General features: G+C 36.4%; 1 protein-coding gene across 10 annotated transcripts in view; it reads right to left on the bottom strand.

The window, feature by feature from the left end:
- The window catches only part of LOC110835859 (fatty acid synthase), a 236,087-nt gene that overhangs the window by 159,962 nt on the left and 55,527 nt on the right, over nt 1-20,598 (bottom strand). For 8 of the 10 annotated variants that reach the window (XM_087351947.1, XM_087351939.1, XM_087351941.1 and 5 more), the window contains 2 exons: nt 20,255-20,464; nt 7,360-7,483 (listed from right to left, as the gene is read on the bottom strand). In XM_087351947.1, coding sequence (XP_087208073.1) covers nt 7,360-7,483; nt 20,255-20,464 — 334 coding nt within the window. Of the gene's footprint in view, nt 1-7,096; nt 7,484-16,844; nt 17,502-20,254; nt 20,465-20,598 lie in introns of those variants that run through there. The other 2 variants (XM_087351942.1, XM_087351946.1) reach the window with 2 other exon arrangements.

Below are 20,598 nucleotides of genomic sequence, written 5' to 3'. Positions count from 1 at the left end.
AAGTGAAACACCAATCCAACATAACATGCAAGAATATGTGCGGTTCGTCACATTGAGACATACGACTTCAGTGAAAGGACATTTGCATGCCATGTATGCTCAGTAAAGACGTTTGTACGAGTTAGAAACACGTAAATCATATACATATATCACTTAACTGCAGAAGCTGGACCTATGTAATTTGAGAACATTTATTCTTTATAACGATGAATGGGGTCACTGTAGTAATTACATATAGTGTAATATAAAATTAAATAAATATTTCAATAAATTCTTCTTCGTGTGACAACATATATATTTCCACAATGAAATATTCAATAACATCATATTTAAGTTTTAAGTGATTGGTGTACTTGCAATTACTGAAAATATGTGTCCAATATAATATCCTTGTAAAAAGTTTAAATTAGGTATGAAAGTGAAACGCAAAATATAATATTCTTTTTAAAGTGACGGAATTGAATTTTTGGGTGTTTAATAATTTATAACTGTCCATAACGGGCTCAAGGTGCCTCACATGCGCACGTCATATGACTGCACTGCGCAACAACGTCTGCGCAGGTGCCCCACTAACCTAACCTAACCCAAACCAACCAAAACGGGGAAACTCGATCAGTGCAAAATGACTTCCTGCGCACGAATTTTGGAAAAAACGAATGGATGCTCAGAAATTATTGATATTTTGTATGGACGTCATGCCACAGGTAAGTTAATGATATTCATACTCTATCATGCCTTATCGCTTTTTATAAATTCGCACGAAGGCATCAAAGTCGTGAGGTGGAGGATGCGCAAAGTCGGCCACGACCACTTACCAATAACGATATTACGCGCTCACACAATCCAAATATAACACAAATAGTGCTTATATGCGTGTAATACATCATAATACGTCTAATTTTACATAATCTTTCCACAAGAATTGTTTCTTGCGAAATTGATGAAGTGTAGATGTTCACGCAAATACGTAGCAGATTCATGCGTAACGATGACCCAATTTAACTCACTATCAATAAGTATCATGTAACGAAAGAATCGGAATAAACATACCTGAATTATAGTATGTCATTTATTAATTTAAATCGCCTCACAAAAGAAACTGAATATAAACCTCTGATACATTAGTTGCAATGCTTGGTGGGCGCGGAATTCGGTGCGCACGTCAAACTTGTGGTAACATATTGCTGTCCTATGTCAAATGTCAACAAAATATATCGAAAATATTGCCTCACATTTACTCGAAGACACAACGTACCAAACAGTCCGACGCAGTCTACCGGAAAAAATACGGAACCAAAGATAAGACGTGCCATCTGAGATGGCCTCAATTGAAAGAAATCAATACTTTCGAATGACGTCGAGGACCAATCAGAAGTCAGCCAGTATAGATTCTATCTTGGAGCAGTCCGCTCGTCCCGATTGAATAGTCGCCATTAAACTACGGTTGGAACTATTTGTTTTCGGTCGGTCAGTACCAACGTAACTTTGAGCTCTAGAAATAGAGTTCTTCGGGACAATTAACAAGATTAATTACCACGGTTCAATCAGATATTAACGGGTGCTACCTACAGTGAATCTCAGTGTAAGGATGTCTTCTCGGTGACGTGTGAGAATAGAAACAAGTGAAACACCAATCCAACATAACATGCAAGAATATGTGCGGTTCGTCACATTGAGACATACGACTTCAGTGAAAGGACATTTGCATGCCATGTATGCTCAGTAAAGACGTTTGTACGAGTTAGAAACACGTAACTCATATACATATATCACTTAACTGCAGAAGCTGGACCTATGTAATTTGAGAACATTTATTCTTTATAACGATGATTGGGGTCACTGTAGTAATTACATGTAGTGTTATATAAAATTAAATAAATATTTCAATAAATTCTTCTTCGTGTGACAACATATATATTTCCACAATGAAACATTCAATAACATCATATTTAAGTGTTAAGTGATTGGTGTATTTGCAATTCCTGAAAATATGTGTCCACTATAATATCCTTGTAAAAAGTTTAAATTAGGTATGAAAGTGAAACGCAGAATATAATATTCTTTTTAAAGTGACGGAATTGAATTTTTGGGTGTTTAATAATTTATAACTGTCCATAACGGGCTCAAGGTGCCTCACATGCGCACGTCATATGACTGCACTGCGCAACAACGTCTGCGCAGGTGCCCCACTAACGTAACCTAACCTAACCTAACCCAAACCAACCAAAACGGAGTAATCTCCGTCAGTGCAAAATGGCTTCCTGCGCACGAATTTTGGAAAAGTCGAATGGATGCTCAGAAGTTGTTGAAATTTTGTATGGACGTCATGCCACAGGTAAGTTAATGATATTCATACTCTATTATGCCTTATCGCTTTTTATAAATTCGCACGAAGGCATCAAAGTCGTGAGGTGGAGGATGCGCAAAGTCGGCCAAGACCACTTACCAATAACGATATTACGCGCTCACACAATCCCAATATAACACAAATAGTGCTTGTATGAGTGTAATACATCATAATACGTCTAATATTACATACTCTTTACACAAGAATTGTTACTTGCAAAATTGATGCAGTGTAGATGTTGACGCAAATAAGTAGCAGATTCATGCGTAACGATGACCCAATCTAACTCACTATAAATAAGTATCATGTAACGAAAGAATCGGAATAAACATACGTGAATGCTTGTACGTCATTTATTAATATAACTCGCCTCACAAAAAAAACTGAATATAAATCTCTGGTACATTATTTGCAATGCTTGGTGGGAGAGGATTTCGTGGCGCACGTCAAACGTGTGGTAACATATTGGTGTGCTGTGTCAAATGTCAACAAACAAGTGAAACACCAATCCAACATAACATGCAAGAATATTTGCGGTTCGTCACATTGAGACATACGACTTCAGTGAAAGGACTCAAAAAGTAAATAAACAAAATATATTGCAAAGATCAAAATCATTTTCGAAAATAATACAACTGTTCGTACGCATTGGATATAGCCTTCAGTTGGCATGTAAAAAGACTTTCCGAATTCGACCGATGATGGCGTGCGTGAGAGGTGGAAGAAACGCGAAATCGGCCACGATCACCAACATCCAACGTTATCAATAACGAATTATGCACAAAGACGTTCCTTTATATTTTCTAACTGGTTCCTATTCTTGCACAAATACGTCTTAAGACTAACAAATGTACAATATGAGTACATAAAGAATTTTATGGTGGAGATATAGATAGTGACTACGGTTACTCAAGCGCGTTGTAACATTATACGTAAGGATTCGCGCACAGATTTCACCATACGTAAATAAGGGGGGTTGCTATTGAATGCAACACATCAAAGTGACGGAAATTAAGAAACACAAAAAGTAAATATACAATATATATTGCAAAGATTAAAATCGTTTTCGAAAATAATGCAACTGTTCGTACGCATTGGATATAGCCTTCAGATGGCAGCATGTAAAAAGACTTTCCGAATTAGACCGATGGTGGCGTGCTGTTGCAGTCAGGTAAATCAATATCTCGTCTACGTAGCGATTGGCCCATATCAGAGTAAACAAACTCACGAACTCTAACGGAGACAACTTGAAACAGAAAATTACGTGGTTCGATTTGATTGGAAAGACCTCTACATGAGCTTTCAAATACGTGAGATAGATGTCAGCCCCGGAAGTGAAAGTCAGTCGCTATTGATTTATGTCGAGAGGCAGTGCAGTCTCCGCGATTCAATGCTAGCCTTGGAATTATTCAACACCTCATATATCGGTACTCAAACAAATATGTTTATCGGATAATTAGCAACATTTATTTCCTGCAACACATATTAAACTACTGAGTGCTTCGTACAGTGAAGACGAGAGGACGTTCTCCATCCAGCGACGTATACAAGATGGAGACAAGTAGAACGTTACACTAACGGTCTGATGTACGTGTTGGTGTGAATTGCCGAAATGTGGCATTAAACTCCGTGAATTATATTTCGACACTACACGTGTGCAAAAAGGAGGATTGTGATTCCTATGGTGACAGCCACAAATTCCACGTGTACCTGATTTCCAGAAGTTGGACGTGTCTAAATGTGACTTTTCTGTTCGTATGTGTACATATATATTTCTGACAAGCCGGATCTTTGTAATATCTCGATGCATTTTCAAATAAAATTAAAGACACACAAGGAGATCAAAGAAAACTGATCTTCGGGAACGCTAATATGCTGTGTTACGTCTGAAAGTACCGTGTGCATCAAACAGTGATTTGAGTGTAGTAGGACATGTTTCCAGTGACGTAAGCAACATGGAGTCGTATGTTTCCATTAGTGACACGTAAATCTCATCAATCAAGCCTTCCATGAAACACGGCAGCTATGAGCGTGTAAACCTAAATAACATGCATATATTTATATTTTCCATGACGAGGAATGTGATGGCTATAATTTCTGAATGGAGTGTGAAATAAAAGCATATAAATAAATAAATAAATTATTTTTTCTGTGTCCACAACAGAAGCCTGCATACCAACCAACATGTCTGCGTCTAAACTGACAGGGTCGCTCACGACGTAGACAGGTAACCAGTGCAAATTACTTATGTCCCTATAACAAGTACACGTATTGGTGGTTTGGTCAGACATGAGCTGTGAAATGCGCGTGCGGGAGGGTACTCCTAGCGGTAGTGGGGCACGGAGGAGAACAGCTTTCTCTGTACTACTAAACACAAAAACATCAGTGCAGATTGAATTACTTACAGCAGCTGATGAACATTTTACAAAGCTTCAATTCCACTTAATTCCCCATCATCTTCTTCTGCATCTTCTTCCTCCCTCTCCTTTTCCTCACTACTGCTACAACTGTTGGTATCACTGTCGTCTTGTAAATTAACTATAATTTGTTCCGAAATGTCGTCAATAACAGGTTCCAACCGCAAGTAATTCTGTTAACACTGATTTGTTGCACCTCGAGCTCCATTCTTCCTTTGTGATGCTACTAAACTTTTCCTCAGCTAGTTTCATAGCATCATCTAGACGAAAACTGACATTCTTTGACCAATCTCCATATCAGTTCAGTCGGATTAAGATCTGGGTGATATGGCGGCAAGCGAAGGACAGAGTGGCCATGTTCAGCCAGTAGAGCGTCAATTTTGAATGTTTCGAATTGTAGCTTACACAGTTTAATTAGAGAATACAATTCGGGCTTACACATTCCGTCACTTAAAGGAATGCTTCGATCTGAAAGCCAGTCGATCATAGCACTTTTTCGAGATGAAGAAGTTGGAGCCGGATTAAGTTGAACGTTATGGTAAGCTGCATTGTCCACTACTAATACCGAATTTGGTGGAAGGTTTGGAATTAACTTCGTTTTGAGCCATCTTTCATAGTTGTCAAAATTCATATCATGATGATAATCTCCAGATTTTGTCCCCGATTTAAACATTAACAAAGCATTTGGAATGAAGCCATTTTCATTGCCAGCGTGTACGATGATGACTCGCTGTCCTTTGGAGACGGGTGCAAGTAGACCTGCATTTGTACACCTCACCCCAGGCATGTCCTTTTGTGTGTGAGGAGTGAATGTATTTCTGTAACGACTTATATTTCTCAAATATGACAGTCTTGCTGCACGAATATCATCCTTTTCGATGAGAACTTTTCTATTACTTTCCGATTTCCTCCACCTGAAGCCTAAATCTTTATTTATTTTCCAAAGATCCCACTTCCAGCCACTGAAGATAATCTTTTTCTTAATTACTACCAACAACGATTTTAAAGTAGGACGCTCGCCTTGTGTAGTGTGAAATTCGTTAATCGTTCTTCGAATTACACACTTGTCAAAATCATCTACATCAGTTTTAATTTTCCTTCTTGGCCTTTCTTGTGAGGTGTGCTGAATTATTTTCCCACTCGTTTATTATGTTCGTACTCTTTTAGAATGCGTTTCAGAGTACTTATGGACACACCAGTAGCTTCAGAAACACGATTTTGTATTTTATTAACGTTAATCACATTGCCGCTGTCAGCTTCTTTCTTCATAAAACTGTAAACACTTATCACCATTTCTCTACTTTGGCTTTCTTTACACCTCTGTCCACGCTTTGCATTCTGTTCGTGCTGAGTAAAACCAACAGCGATGAATATGACAGGCCTAATTATAAATGGTTCAATGTTTTTGAAATGGAATTTACCACACGAAGTGAACTCGGTCGCGGCTGGCTTGTAACTGAGCTCCGGCTTCACCCCACCCACTGTTCGAGCTGCAAATACACTGCACATCTCAAGGCCATACCTAGGAAGGGACGATTTCTTACGCCTGCGCAGTACTCTGCCCTTAGTTAGCTCTTTCGTTGGTTGGTGCTTTATCCTAACACAACCTACCCCAACCCAACGGAACGTAACTCTTCTTAACGTGATGTGTAGGAAATTTTAACTTCATGAGCTCCTTTAGCCATTTTTCGAAACTTTTAATATTCTACAATATTTCTTGATATATTCGATTTTTTATTTTGAAGATTTTCTAATATTTTTAATTGTTACAGACAATGCCCATTTTGGAATTTATTTTTTTAAAATCCTTAATGTTGACCAATATTTTTTCAATTTTCCAAATTGTTTAATTTCTAAATTTTCAATTTCCAAACTTTGACCCAATTATCTCACACAACCTAATACAAACCCAACCTAAGCCAAGCTATGTTGCAATTATCATGAACATCATTCCTTCACAGCCTAGTACTTCAATGTACATACCATCACATTAACAATATTATAGAGATCATTTTATTTTGCTATAATTTTTCTAGGAAAGTGGGAAATAACATGTACCATTGCAAATTAAAATACATTCTATTCACTGCATGTGTTAGAGTTCAATACACATACACGAATCTTACTGTGATACTTTCCATGCAAATGCTGCAAAAAATTAATATTATGTAGTATCTATTATCGGCAAGGAACAAAAACAGACGAGAGATCTTTCACAGACGTGAAGGAGGATTTTGTTACTAGCAGACTTATTAAAATGCAATCACTTACTACATCTGTTGTAGCTTATGCAGGATATAGTACATAAGTTAATACATACTGCCATCTGTAATTAATTTATTTATAATGACTTTTAATTTATTAATAAATGGTGAATATTGCATACTACATAATATTCTTAGGTAAGGAACAAATCAACAGCAGGTGTAGAACCCTCTTTCCTCCCTACAACCACAAGCAACTACTGCTGAGTCCACATCTACTCTTGTGCTTTGTTGACAATACACAAGATGGACTGACATTTCTCTAATAGAACCGATGCGATGGAGAAAGTAGGACCTCTCATTGAATAGGTTTTCTAAATTAATTTATTACCTGGACATCTGTCTGCATAACAGCAAGTAGTACATCAAATTTTTCAACCCATGTTGCTTGTGAAAGAAGATCTTCATGATTAGCCATCGCCTGTCTCTGCAATTCTGTTCCAGGAGCGTGATTCCTAAAATTATACCAAAAATAACTGACTCTCAAATTACTTTTAAAATTATTTGTTGTCAGGACTTTTTCCATCGTCTGTGACAGAGACTAGCTCTTTCTAAGGGATCCAACAGAGTAGGTACCTCTCACCTGAACACAGAGACAGATCCAGCCTCCGAAACGTCGTGAATTTTAAAAACAGATGATGGAAAAAGTCCTGACAACAAATAAGTTTAAGTGTAAACTACCATCGTCAAAACCCTTTCGAATTGAATCTAAAATTACTGTACAGTTTAGTACACACACACAGATCAATGATTCACAGAAGGTGAAAAACATTTTAGGAAGATGATATACAAATAAAAAAGTCATTTTAAATGACTTGTTATACTGAGATGAACAGAAATACTCTTGAGCACAATGAACCTTCAGTCAACTTCTTCAGCTGTTCTGTTAGATAAACCTTGCAAAACTGCAAGAGACTTAACGGAAGTATCATTCTGTAGAAACCGTTTATAAAATTCTGTATTGATAAGACATTATTGTTATAAGTAATCTACACTTAATATGAACTACACCTTTGAACTGATATAATACATTTAGTTCTATCCACAAATTGACAACAAATTAAACTTGAAAACACATATTGAACACATTATCCCTAAACTAAACTTGGCATGTTTTGCTACGACAGTTGCAGCACTCATGAAAACAGAAACTTTAAAATTAGTTTATTTTGCTTACTTCCATTCCATCATGTCATATGGAATAATTTTCTGGGAAAATTCAACGGACAGCAAAAAAGTATTTTACATTCAAAAGAGGATCATTAGAATAATGGAAAGCACTAAAAGGAGTGACTCTTGTAGGAAATTATATTAGAAGTTTAATATTCTTCCACTACCCAGTGAATTCTTGCTCAACAAATTTCAAACAAATACAATTATCCACAATATAAGAACAAGGTACAAATACAACCTTTATGTGTCGATTTCTAACCTCAGTAAATATCAAAAAGGAGTTTACTATACTGGAATTAAGTTATTCAATAACCTACCACCTACTATCAAAAGTTTAAACGATATAAAAATGTTTAAGCCAGTGTTAAAAGAGTATCTCCTATCTCACTCCTTCAACTCAATAGAAGAATTTATAAATACATAAAAGTAATTATGATGTTGCATCATAATTATTTTGCTGTAATACTGTAGTTACAAAAATCTGTGAATAGCTGTCATAACCATGTATTTATATTTGTACTAGAAACATGTATTTGTGCTATGTCATGTTCTACATCCTTGGCTTAGGCCCATGAAGGTTCTATGGAATGAAAATAAATTCTATTCTATTCTATGAATCCAATTACTCTCTCCAGATGTAAGATAATTTAGTCTAACCTTATTCCAGCCAAGTTTACTGAATCTCTAAGTTCACAGAACTAATTTTCATACATAGAAAATGTTTACATTTCATTTATGATAAACTTTTCTATTCCATATCATTAACAATTTAACTGAATGGAGTGTTCCACTTAAAACACAACTATAACTTCTATACATGAATTATTTCATTGCACCCTACTGTTGCAGCTGATGCAATGCTTGAAATTTGTAAGACCATAACATTTTGTGCATCTGGTTTAAGCAGTGACCTAGTAACTAGGGAAACCTTGGCATAAGTGTCATGGGGTAGGCTAGGGGAGAGTGATTTTTTTTTACATATTATTGTTATCAGATTGCATTTTAAATGGTAAAGCCTGTACATATCCTGTTAAATAATAAGATAATTGCAGTTACATGAACACAAAACTTGGTGAATGATGCAAAGAATTTATCGGCTCTAGCTACTAACATAAGAATATGATTACAGATTACAAGCAAGGAGAAATAATGGTCAATGAGAGAGCATAACCCTTTGAAAAGGAAAGGAAAACTACACTAAAGATTTAAAGAAAGCATAAAAACCTGGCAAAGTGAATGTACAAACAACTGTTGAAGATGTCTTACAAAATGTGTTACAAAATATGGACCTCAGGTTGGAAAAGTAGTTACACAGAACCCTGATTATTTCAAACGAGAACTATATTTGTAAACGCAAGTTTGGCCTATGAAACCAACAATCTGTTATTAATTATAAACTGTTGGAATTGGTTACAAGTGTGGGTATTTCTATAATGCACTGCCCAAACTATAAGATTTGATGGTGATAAGGAAACGTATATGGCATATTGTGAGCTCTTAAGATCAGTGCTTTCCTAAGTTTACATGCCGCCTAAATGTTGTAATTAAGTTAATAATACTAAGAACACAAATCCCCCTGTAAGAAACTTAATACAAAAACTGTGAGAAGAAGGCATATGTTACTTGGATACGTTTGATTACCGATTATAATGAACGTCCTTCTTCCTGTATCACATGTAGGTTACACTCCGAATTACAAAATGAAAATATTTATTGACAGTTAACGTAAAATTAAAATACCCTAATAAATTCTATTTCATTCTATAGCACGACTGTTACACTTTTAAATTGTAGCACTGAATACTCCACTATCCAACATAATAAGAATCCGGTTATCCGTAGTCGTGTTCATTCATTCGTAAACTGGGTAATGATGGTCTAGTGCATCAACAACGCATGAATACACCTTACTTCCTCCCACTACGATTAACCACGGATTTTCCAGGAATTGAATCATAGCGGGGTTTTTTCGATATATCGTTTAATGTTTAAAGCGGTAAGTTGAATTGAGTGCTGAAGATTACTAGTATTTCTCTAGTGTTTTCGGTTTCCAGGAAGATATTAAGAATATGAATAAAGGCAATAGATGCTTCACATAGGATTTTATAGTGATTTAATAATGGAGAAAAATCAGTGTGCATGTATTATTGTAACAATTTTCACAACTAAGTTGTATGCAATAACAAATCACTGGCGGTGTATCTGGTCAACATGTTTGCCCATAAAATGTCTTTGAGATGTTTGTGTGTAATAGACTCTGAAAATCAAGAATATACACTTTGAATAGAATGACAGGAGTATCCTCATACCCTCTGTATGATATCAATCAACGAATTTCTCAGGCATTTACACAATTTGGGAAAGGCTACATCATAGTGCATTAGAAAAGTTTGCTTTGGTTGTGTAACTGTCCACCTAGTCAGAGAAATAACTCCATGGCCTTGTGAAGTATCTTCAGCAGGATATTTCTGACATGATCTCTATAATATGGGAGGGTGGTAGGAGTAAAGTTAGAACTACCACTGCTGACCTGACTAGATAAAGTGGCACCTTTATCTGTAAATATCTGAGAGCTATGATGGCTTATGCATAATCATATGTTATCCTGTGGTGTTGATTGTACGAGGTGCGATCGGAAAGTTTCCAGACTGCGCCTATAAAAAAAACCCGTACACTTATCTCAGGTATTAAATTCATCCATCACCCTCGAAGTAGTTCCCCTGGGAGTGAACACAACGATCCCAGCGCCGCTGCCAAGCCTGGAAGCATCCCTGGAAATCTTTCTTTGTCAGCCTGTCAAGCACCATCTGCGATTCTGCCTGAATCTCTTCTATCGTCTCAAATCTCCTTCCCTTTAGCTGAATTTTCATCTTTGGGAGGAGGAAGAAGTCACACGGCGAATAAGGAGGGTGCGGGATGACGGCCATGGTGTTTGAGGCCAAAAACTGCCGAACTTTGAGGGCGGTGTGCGCTAGCGCGTTGTCATGATGCGTCGCATGTGGAGTTCTTCCTTTAGAATCAGCTGACAGGTCCCATAGCCTATCCCAACAATGTCGCACAAGTCGATGATGGTACGACGTCGATCTTCGTGAATGGCCTGCCGAATCTTCGTAACATTTTCGGGCGTTGTGCTCGAAGATGGTCGTCCAGAACGCTCGTCATCATCGACAGAGGTTCGGCCATTTTTAAAACGTGAATGCCACACAAAAGTTTGTGTACGACCCATTGCAGACTCCCCAAATGCTTGCTTTAGCATTTCATAGGTTTCCGTAGCCGTTTTGGCGAGTCTTTGGCAAAATTTGATGCACACGCCATTCCGAAATCGCAGGAGGGTCGGTGTAATGCACTACCAAAACGCCCGTAACTAAGAAACAAATGCTAATTCGATGATGCCGGCTGGCACACTGATTCACTATGAATGTAGGCCGCACCCCCTAGAAGCAGAAGCTCGTACTACATCCGGTTCGCCCTCTATTGACACAGTCTTGAAACTTTCCGATCGCACCTCGTATAATCAGATATATACTAGTGAATGTGTTTGGCAACAACACCCAAGTTTGGTTGTGGATGGAAGGCCATGCATACTTCAGAATGTGAAATGTGTCATCATATAACTCATGTGGAGCAAGGGAACTGGAGACATCAGTTTCTTTGTGGCAGTGTTCTGAAAAATTCAGCATATTTTGCTGTAAGACGTGATGCTGAAACTGATTTAAATTAGGCCATGTGGTCCTACTGTAGAAATGAGAAGGAGAAATGTTATTAGTCTTGTGGGAAGGTTGTGAACAACTCTTTGATGTGCTATAGGTAAATCGAATGTATAAGGTCTATCAGTAGGTAGAAAAAATTATGGCATGCTGAAAGTAGTTTGGAGAAACACAAGAGATCTGTATGATATGAAGATGGCAGTACCAGCAACAGTCTATAAAGGCATATTAACATGGATGTAAATGTTGATGCTATCAGCTGTGACAGAAGATAAGCAACTGCACCCACATATGATGAATTCTTCTTAGGCTACCAGCCACATAAGGTGGCTTAATGGAGAAAACACCAACATTCAAGAACCATCTTCATCCTCTGAGTACTGTAGTGTAGTACTACAGAAGAATTCATTATACTTAGTCTCTGTGAAAGCTTCAGATTATAAGCCATGTTATAAATTAGAAGAACAGGATGCAACTCAAAGTCTCCATACAGTGATTTAGAATAAATGTCCAAAGAAAATGTTCAGATCGATAACAAACTGCAGTGATTGTGCCTGTGAGTGAATTTAATGTTAGATGTGGCAGAAATGTAGTGGAGACCCAGTAGCAAGCTGCTGGAATTTCTACAGGGAATCGGATTGCAACCAAGGAAACAGCAGGATATAAAATGCGTCAAAGCAGCATGTGAGGAGAATAGGTGATTTAATCTAAAAGGGATGGCACTTTTCAAGAATGTATAGTGACTGAGTATGGACTGGATGATTGGAGTTCAATCCCTAGCAGGGGCAAAGGAATTTTCTTGTTGTCTTTGTGTCCAGAGTGTCTTTGGGGCCCACCCAGTCTCCAGTCAGTTGGGTATCAGATTCTTTTCCTCAGGAGTAAAGTAGCTGGGGCATTACACTGACCACTCACACACATCTAGTGCTGAGGCACTTTCATGGTATGTAGCAGGAACAACTTTACTTTAAATTTCAAGAATTCAAATTAATTTTATGCTACATGTCGGGGTGCAAATTCAGAATTAATTGAACTGAGCCATGTGGTTCACATAACAGAGATAATGGCTGCAGATGATAACACTTAATTGCTATGTCAGATAGTTTTGGGATATAAATGTTAAAACTGTAATGTGTTTGTTTTTCTTTTCAATCTTTAATCCTTAAACATAGTCAGGCAGATATGATGCCATTTCCTACTCACAAATTTCCAAAGTGAACATATCAGCATCCAGTATGCACTTTACAAATCTGTTACTCTAATATAAGACAAGCTGTCATTTACAATTAATTTCTTTCATAAAGAGGCAACATTAAAACCATGGCATTGCATATGTTCTAATAGTTTGTAAGGACCTACATAGACCTGTATGTGAAGAAAAGTATGCTCCTACATTTTTTTATGAATTTCTTTTTTAAACTAAATTTTGCTATGAATAAACAATAATGACATGGTGGTCAATTGAAAGGACCTATTATCTGGTTCATGACACTGTCATAGATTGCATCCACAAATATTCAGTTGTGATTTAAATGAATACTCTGTGTCGATAAACTAACAGGACTGTAGCAATGACTCTTGAAGCTATGTTTGCAGATTTGCATCAAATGGTCAACACATCATAACAGCGTATATTAAGGAAAAAGTAAATGTATCATTAAGCCTGTGCCTGTGTTTGATGCCGGTATACGTTTAATTTATTCCCGCCCAAGCTGCAGCACTAGATGAACCTGAATGTGTAGTTTCACGCTACAGTTGCCTTTAACCTTGGAGAAATAACATCTGGCATCTGGTGATAGAGAGTCTGTTGGCCCCAGAGCTGTCCATAGGAGGTTGTACATTCTGTTTGAAAAAATGTCAGCCATCTATAATGACACATTCTGTCATTTTATTCAGCCACTTTAGATCAATTTTAATTGAGCATTAAGACCACCACATTTCTTTCAAATTCATCATCACTGACACTTGCATCATCTAAGGTGAACATCAAACATAAGATACAGAATTGGTCATCAAAGTAACTAATTAAACCTCAGTAAGTAACATGAAGGTGATCAGTATGTTATGTATCTGTGTTTACTCTATAAAAACCACTTTGGTGTTTGTAGCTAGGTGTGTTTCCTTGAGCTGACAGATGAGATATTTAAATGGGCGCAGGTCTTGGGGAAATTGCGTATTGTGATGATACTTTTAATTATTGTTTTGGAATGACATATTTTACAGCCATATTCATTGCCTATAAATTTCTTAATTATTAATTTTAAATTACATGTGTTTCTATAGTATCTCTAAATAAATGCTGAGTTTTGGAAGGGATGGGGTAAAAATATGGAAAGAAGGAGGTAGTACTGAAGTCAGTGTTATTCCCAACTCACAAGGTGGTTATGTTTGTTTATAAAAATTGGTGAGCTTTTGTGTAAAATGTCCAAGAGTGAATAAGGGTACCATCATTTTCACTTGATCGTGCAGGAAATTCTTTGAAAAGTCAATATTATACTCAGCTTGTCAAAGAATAAACCATGTCATAAACAGTTTAATAAATTCTGAATGTGATTTGGTTAATTCTGTTGTTTATGTTCAGTTTATATATAGGTTACTTTTATGTTTGTAGAAGTTGATGCCATAGGTATTTTTTGTCAGCTTGTCTCTTATTAGTACCCTGGAATTTTCTTTGTTTACATTTCTAAAGCAATTATTTTGTTTCACTTAGGCTTGTAACCATCTTAATTAACGTTTATAATTTTTGTGCATGAACTGAGGCTGTGCCTATTTTTGAAATTAATGGTAAAGTTGAACGATTGATAATAATTTCATTTGTTTGTTTTGGGAGATGTGCTGCCCACCTCAGTCTCCTCAGCATGTAATTTGTAGGCTGAATATTAACTAGCTTTTCCTACACAATAACTTTGCAAGATTGTCACTGGTAGTAGTTGTCAGTTTTCTTCTCTCTGATGTTATATTGTCACCAGATTGGTGGTAGTGTTTTTTCCTTCCTATTAAAAGGGCTTATAATTGTTTGGTGGTTTATTCAGTTTCTTACTGTGATGATTTTGGTAGTGCTAATTTAGCAGCATTATTGTTTGCCATTTTCTTCATAATCTTCTGCATGCTTTTTGCTGTTATGAACTGTATATGTTTATTGTGGTCATTAGATAGCAGACAAGAAATAGATCTTACCACTTATGTCAGCAAACAAGTATACCACATAAGTAACCACAGTGTTCGGCCATGACAATGGCTGTATTATGAAGAGATTTGTAACTTAATACTTTCATTTCGATATCATATGATAATATTCGGAGTGCAAATTAACAAATAATAGGAAGAAACATCTTTCCCAACTTAAGGGTCAAGTTCTCTTAATCCACTCTCTTCTGTAAGTGGTCTCTCATGTGAAGGGAAGGAAGTGGATTGTGGGTGTTCGAGAGCAGGGTGCTGAGAATATTTGGTTTTAAAAGGGAGGAAGTAACAGGAAATTGGATCAAATGGTATATTGGAGAACAATCAGAGTGATACAATCAAAGAGAGAGATATGGACAGGAAATGTACGTATGAGAGAGAAGTGAAATGCGTACGCTGTAGATGATGCTGACCTTTATGAGCTCTGTGGATTTTATTTCAGACGCTTCGATAATGATAAAGTTAAAGTATATTTTACTCACGTCATCATTCTTTATACAGTTTTGTAGAATAATAGTGAGATTTTTATAGACGGCAAAACAAAACGGTATTCCATAAGCATTGAATGCAGAGGGACCAAACATTCAGTAAGTTATCTCCATTATTAGTAACCATACTATAAGTAGTCTATCGTAAGTTCGAGTCAGGTCACATCCAAAATATTTTCCTAGGTTCAATTTCCATGTTTTACATAAACTTGCTTAGAAGACTCCATGAACGACCCTGGATTTTGTATTTCGAATAAGTTAAACTGATTCCTTTCTGACCTCATCTCCGCGCCTCAGTAGACCCAAATGATTGATGAGTTAAAAAATAACAATATTAAAAATGCCAATGTAATGGATTTAGTACGCAACAAACCAAATAAATGTTTCAACCAACGTGAATTTAGATATATCGCTTGTAGTCGGCACGTGATTCGTTTTAATCTACCGCCCCACGAAATAAAAACACGCACAGGTACAGTAGTTGTAAAATATATAAGCAGACAATAACTTGTTAAAAGAGGCTGAGGGTACCGTTCATTGAGATGATATCTGACGCGATGGGAGAATTGTGCTGGAGCTGTCATGCATAAACCACATTTGTCTTGTATTCAGTGGTGCATCTTCAAGGAGACATGGCAAGTGTCTTCTTAAGAATCACCGATGTGAAGGTCTTAAGACGCGATGGAAGCATATGTGGACCAATAAGCATGTCGCCAACAATTCCTGCCCAAACGTTAATTGAAAATCTTTGCTGGATGCTGGATTCACTTTGATATAAAGTCAATTCATTGAAACTCATTTTTGGCTATTATTTCGAAAATGAAACATTTGCGACCCCATGTTCATAGGAAATTGTTTTTCTTATTTTTGATCCTGGAATATGCACATGAAGTTTGTAAACATACTTCTGACTCATCCTGTATATTGTTCATGCTGCCCTTAAGAAGACACTGATGAGTCCTCTGAGGAAATTCATCCAGCACCATGGATTAATAAAATATGGCACAGTAATTTATAACTGGTGTTCTGCAAGGATGAGTCCATAACAGATGTCACATGTTGCCATTAAAAGAAAGTTAAATATGTTTAATATGATATGAAATAATCATTTGTCCTTATTTTGTACGTAAGAAGACAAACTTACTGTTTCTTTTATTTATATCGTTTGGCATTCTAATGAATACAGTGACAGATCATAAGGATTATGAAGGATGATCACATGGCAAATGTTAGGCAAATTGGCTCATTTTGTGTGTTCACAGGAAGTGAAATTCTGTTCAACAAATTTATTCTCTTCATAATTAATTAACAATACACCAATTTTAGGTCAAAATCAATATACATCTGCCTGAATTATATATGTACATTGCTCTGAAGGAAAGCAACTGTCATTTTGTGTGTGAAGGTATTACTAAAATCCTGCTGAACCACTTTTACATATTGCACTGGCCTACATATGATAATGTATATAAACCTGGATTTAAGTTCAGTAGTGTTATACATATAGTAAGTTTGAAAACCTGTATTATATCTTCTTTTAAGAGATGACATCCACCAATAGTCAAAATAACATGTGTAATACAACAGATATCTGTCTGTCTCAGTTTTTCTTTTGAATGGTAAAGAAAGTCCCAGCCAGGCTGTTGATTAAAATAATCTGTTAATCTTACTATTTTGGATCACAAGGCACATAAAAACAAATGGCCACTCTAGATCTATAATCTACTTAAAAAAGTTTTAGTTGCCAAAAGATATTGAACAACTACATGAGCTGTTATGGGGTATAAATTGTGTTAATGCAGTGTTCTTTTCATTAAGGCTGTCTCTAAATCAAAGGGCCTCAGCATTTGTCAATTGCCTGTTGATAACAGCGGCAGCAATGTCACATGGATTCCAGTCACATGTACATCCATGTTCTTCTCACAACACTACAACACAAGACCAAATATGTACACTTACTGTGCCTGCAGCAGGGCAGCTTACTATGTGAACCCATTTATTTGTAGATAAACAGTAAGAAACCACACAATTTAATTTAATTTAATTTAATTCTCACTGTTACTGAAGAATGATATGGCGGCTCATTGCATGGTTGACTGATTTACATACACAGTGTCAAAGTCTGTGTGCACCTGTATCAACTCCAGTTTTATGGTTTATGTCCTTACACAATTAAAAGTTACAATAAAGACGAAATACTATAAAATACCTTACAAGTTCATAATTATCAAACAAAAATACTAGAGTAAAATCTATTATTGTGTCCTTCCCAGGATCAAGCCTAGTTATAGCCTCTTATTAGTTAGTAATTACACTTTCTTATCTTTACTACTGCCTTCTTCTTCAGGTTGAATGATCTGATCTTTGGAAGAAGAGAGATTCTATCAGAGCTCTACTATGTATATTTGTTACCGGCAATGCATAGAATGCCTAAAGTCAGTTGGCAAAGTATGAAATAAATCGAAATGTTAATATTGTTTGGTTGTGTACATTAAAATTAATCAAAGCTGATTGGGTAAGCTGTCAAGATGGAGCTTGTGCAAGATAGTCGCGAAAACACCAAGCTACTGAATGTGAACATAACAAAAGTTCTGAGAATTAAAAAAAATTGTTTTATATTAAGTTCTTGCAAACATGAAAGATAAAATAAATCTGCATAAATCTTATTATAGAAACTTCTTTGTTATATATTAATACTTTGCCTAAAGAATCTGAGGCATTTTATAAAATTCCTAGGTATTCTATAGTACAAAGTACAAAATAAACTGTTAGTTTCATACATTGCCTAAAAGTTTTAAGCTTTTTATAAAATGCCTGGGCATTCCATAGAATTCCTGAATTTCATAATTTGCCTGCTGACTTTAGGCATTCTATACATTGCCAGATTTCATAGTTTACTGTTAACATATTCATTACTCTTCTTTTAACATCTTTACAATTTTCCTTATGGTATTATATAAAATAAACTTTAAACCAAGTAAAACCTAAAATGGAGAAAACTAAAAGGTTTTTAACCTTGTCCATGCAGATGCAGGTGGCTAAAACTTTATTCACAATTATTAAAACTTTAATCAGCATGACACAAAAAATCTCCAGCCATTGAGACTTTTATCAGTGTTAATGAACAAATATTTCAGCTACATGACATTGCTAAAAAAAAGGCATCATTTTTGGCATACACAAACTGGATCCGCTTTACGCTAATTGTCAGGAATGCAACTGTGATCTGATAATGCAAAATTTATATTTTGAACCTTATGGACTTGGGTTCAGTGCATTTCAGAAACAGTAATTTCTCTACTAGGGACCATGGCAATTTATTTACACAATATTGTTGTAAATTAGATAAATGTTGTTTTATAATTCTAATTGCAAAGAAGAATTTAACTTGAATTAATTTCTTACTGAAAGTTAACATGACTTACTAGAATATACTTATGTGTTTGAAAAATTAAATGTGATATATGAAGCAAAAACAGGGCTACATTACACTGTTTCAATTATAACACAACATATCCCTTCAGATTCTTTGTCACTTGACTACTTTACACTTATTCTTAAATATTAATTCTAGAACAAAATGTTATTAATGATGATTAAGTGATTATCAATTTTGCCTCATTTCCTCTAGGTCTGATGTTCCGAAAACTTGGTCAGGTATTCTGAGTGAGGTACTTTTGTGGATTTCGATAGTCATTCCAGGCACAGAGTAGTAATAGTAGTTGGTTTATAGACACATCAGCTACTCTGGCTATTAGCACCTGTGTTTTAATTAAAACATGCTTTTCTCCACTGGTAGTTTATTCATCTATTGGTCACAGAAATCATAATAATCAATAAAGGTGAATATCATGTAGGAAGGTAAACACTTGTTCTAAAATGTCAGTACTGTTGCCTAGCTGATCTCCAATAGTATTAGGGAGGTAAAACATCTGGTGTCTGATGGTGTATCTTTGGCATGTCTGATGCTAAGTTAGGCATTACTAGGGGCACACATAGGGGTGGATTGCCAGACAGAAGATGGTTGTGTGTGAGGTGGGTGTCCAATCCACAGGCAGATTTCCACAACCTCATTATGGCAAATAAGGCAACTAAAAGACCTCAATAGAAGTGTCACTGGTTGAACTCCTCGTAGTTTCAAAATTAGTCCAGTGTATAACTCTAGCTTTCAGATGAGAGCTATATTGAATGTTTGGTGTCAACCTGCATTTCGGCCGACATTGCAATTGCATTTTCAGGGTGAGTAATGGATGTGGAAATTTCTGGAAGCTTTATATATGGCAGGAAGTGAGTGGTGAGATGAATTTCATTGCACCGATTGGTGAAGCAGAGGAGTGGCTGCTGTCCAATGGGAGAGGAGCATGTGGTTGAGGGAAGGAGGTGGCAGAATTTTAAGAGAAGGTGAAGAGGAAGGTTCTGGTAAACATTCAATGAGGTTCTCACCTGAAAGCCAAAGTTACATTGAACTCCAGCTGCAAAAACCTACAGAATAGAATCTGTTCAGTCGGTCTGCAGATGTTACTTGTGGGAAGACTAATAGACACACATGAAAAGTCAACAAGCATGTCCCTGCATTTTATCAATGTGAACACCCCAGAAATTCAGGTGTCCATCATGATATCAAGACCTACCCAAAAAGGTTTTATAAATTATTTTAAATTTTAAAAAAAGCAGCTCTTACCTTGTGATGGCTGTTCTTCCCCCTCAGTATGCTGGTTGTTTGCAGCCATCTCCCTGAGGCATCCGAAAGTCAGGCCGTGTATCTTCTGTGGCGTGAGAAACACTTGAAACTCCTGTTCAAGGGACTGCCTAATCTCTACAGCTATCATGGAGTCCATCCCTAACTCTGTCAATGTGGAATTTGGGCTAATGGTGTCCAGGTCATGGATACCTGCCAGAAATTTATTTCATTATAACAAACTAGTCCTTCAATACAGTATCTGATTTGTCATTAAAGGCAATACATTTATGACTTGAAGTGAGGGAGATCAATTTTAATTTGAGGGTACATTTCTAGTATGGAGG

This window comes from Zootermopsis nevadensis, unplaced genomic scaffold (assembly GCF_977971745.1).
Source record: "Zootermopsis nevadensis isolate Lab colony 2312 unplaced genomic scaffold, Znev_1.0 Znev_ptg000020l, whole genome shotgun sequence".
NCBI lineage: Eukaryota > Metazoa > Arthropoda > Insecta > Blattodea > Termopsidae > Zootermopsis > Zootermopsis nevadensis.
Note: the sequence above shows the minus strand (reverse complement) of the source record. Positions and strands in the feature narration are given on the sequence as shown.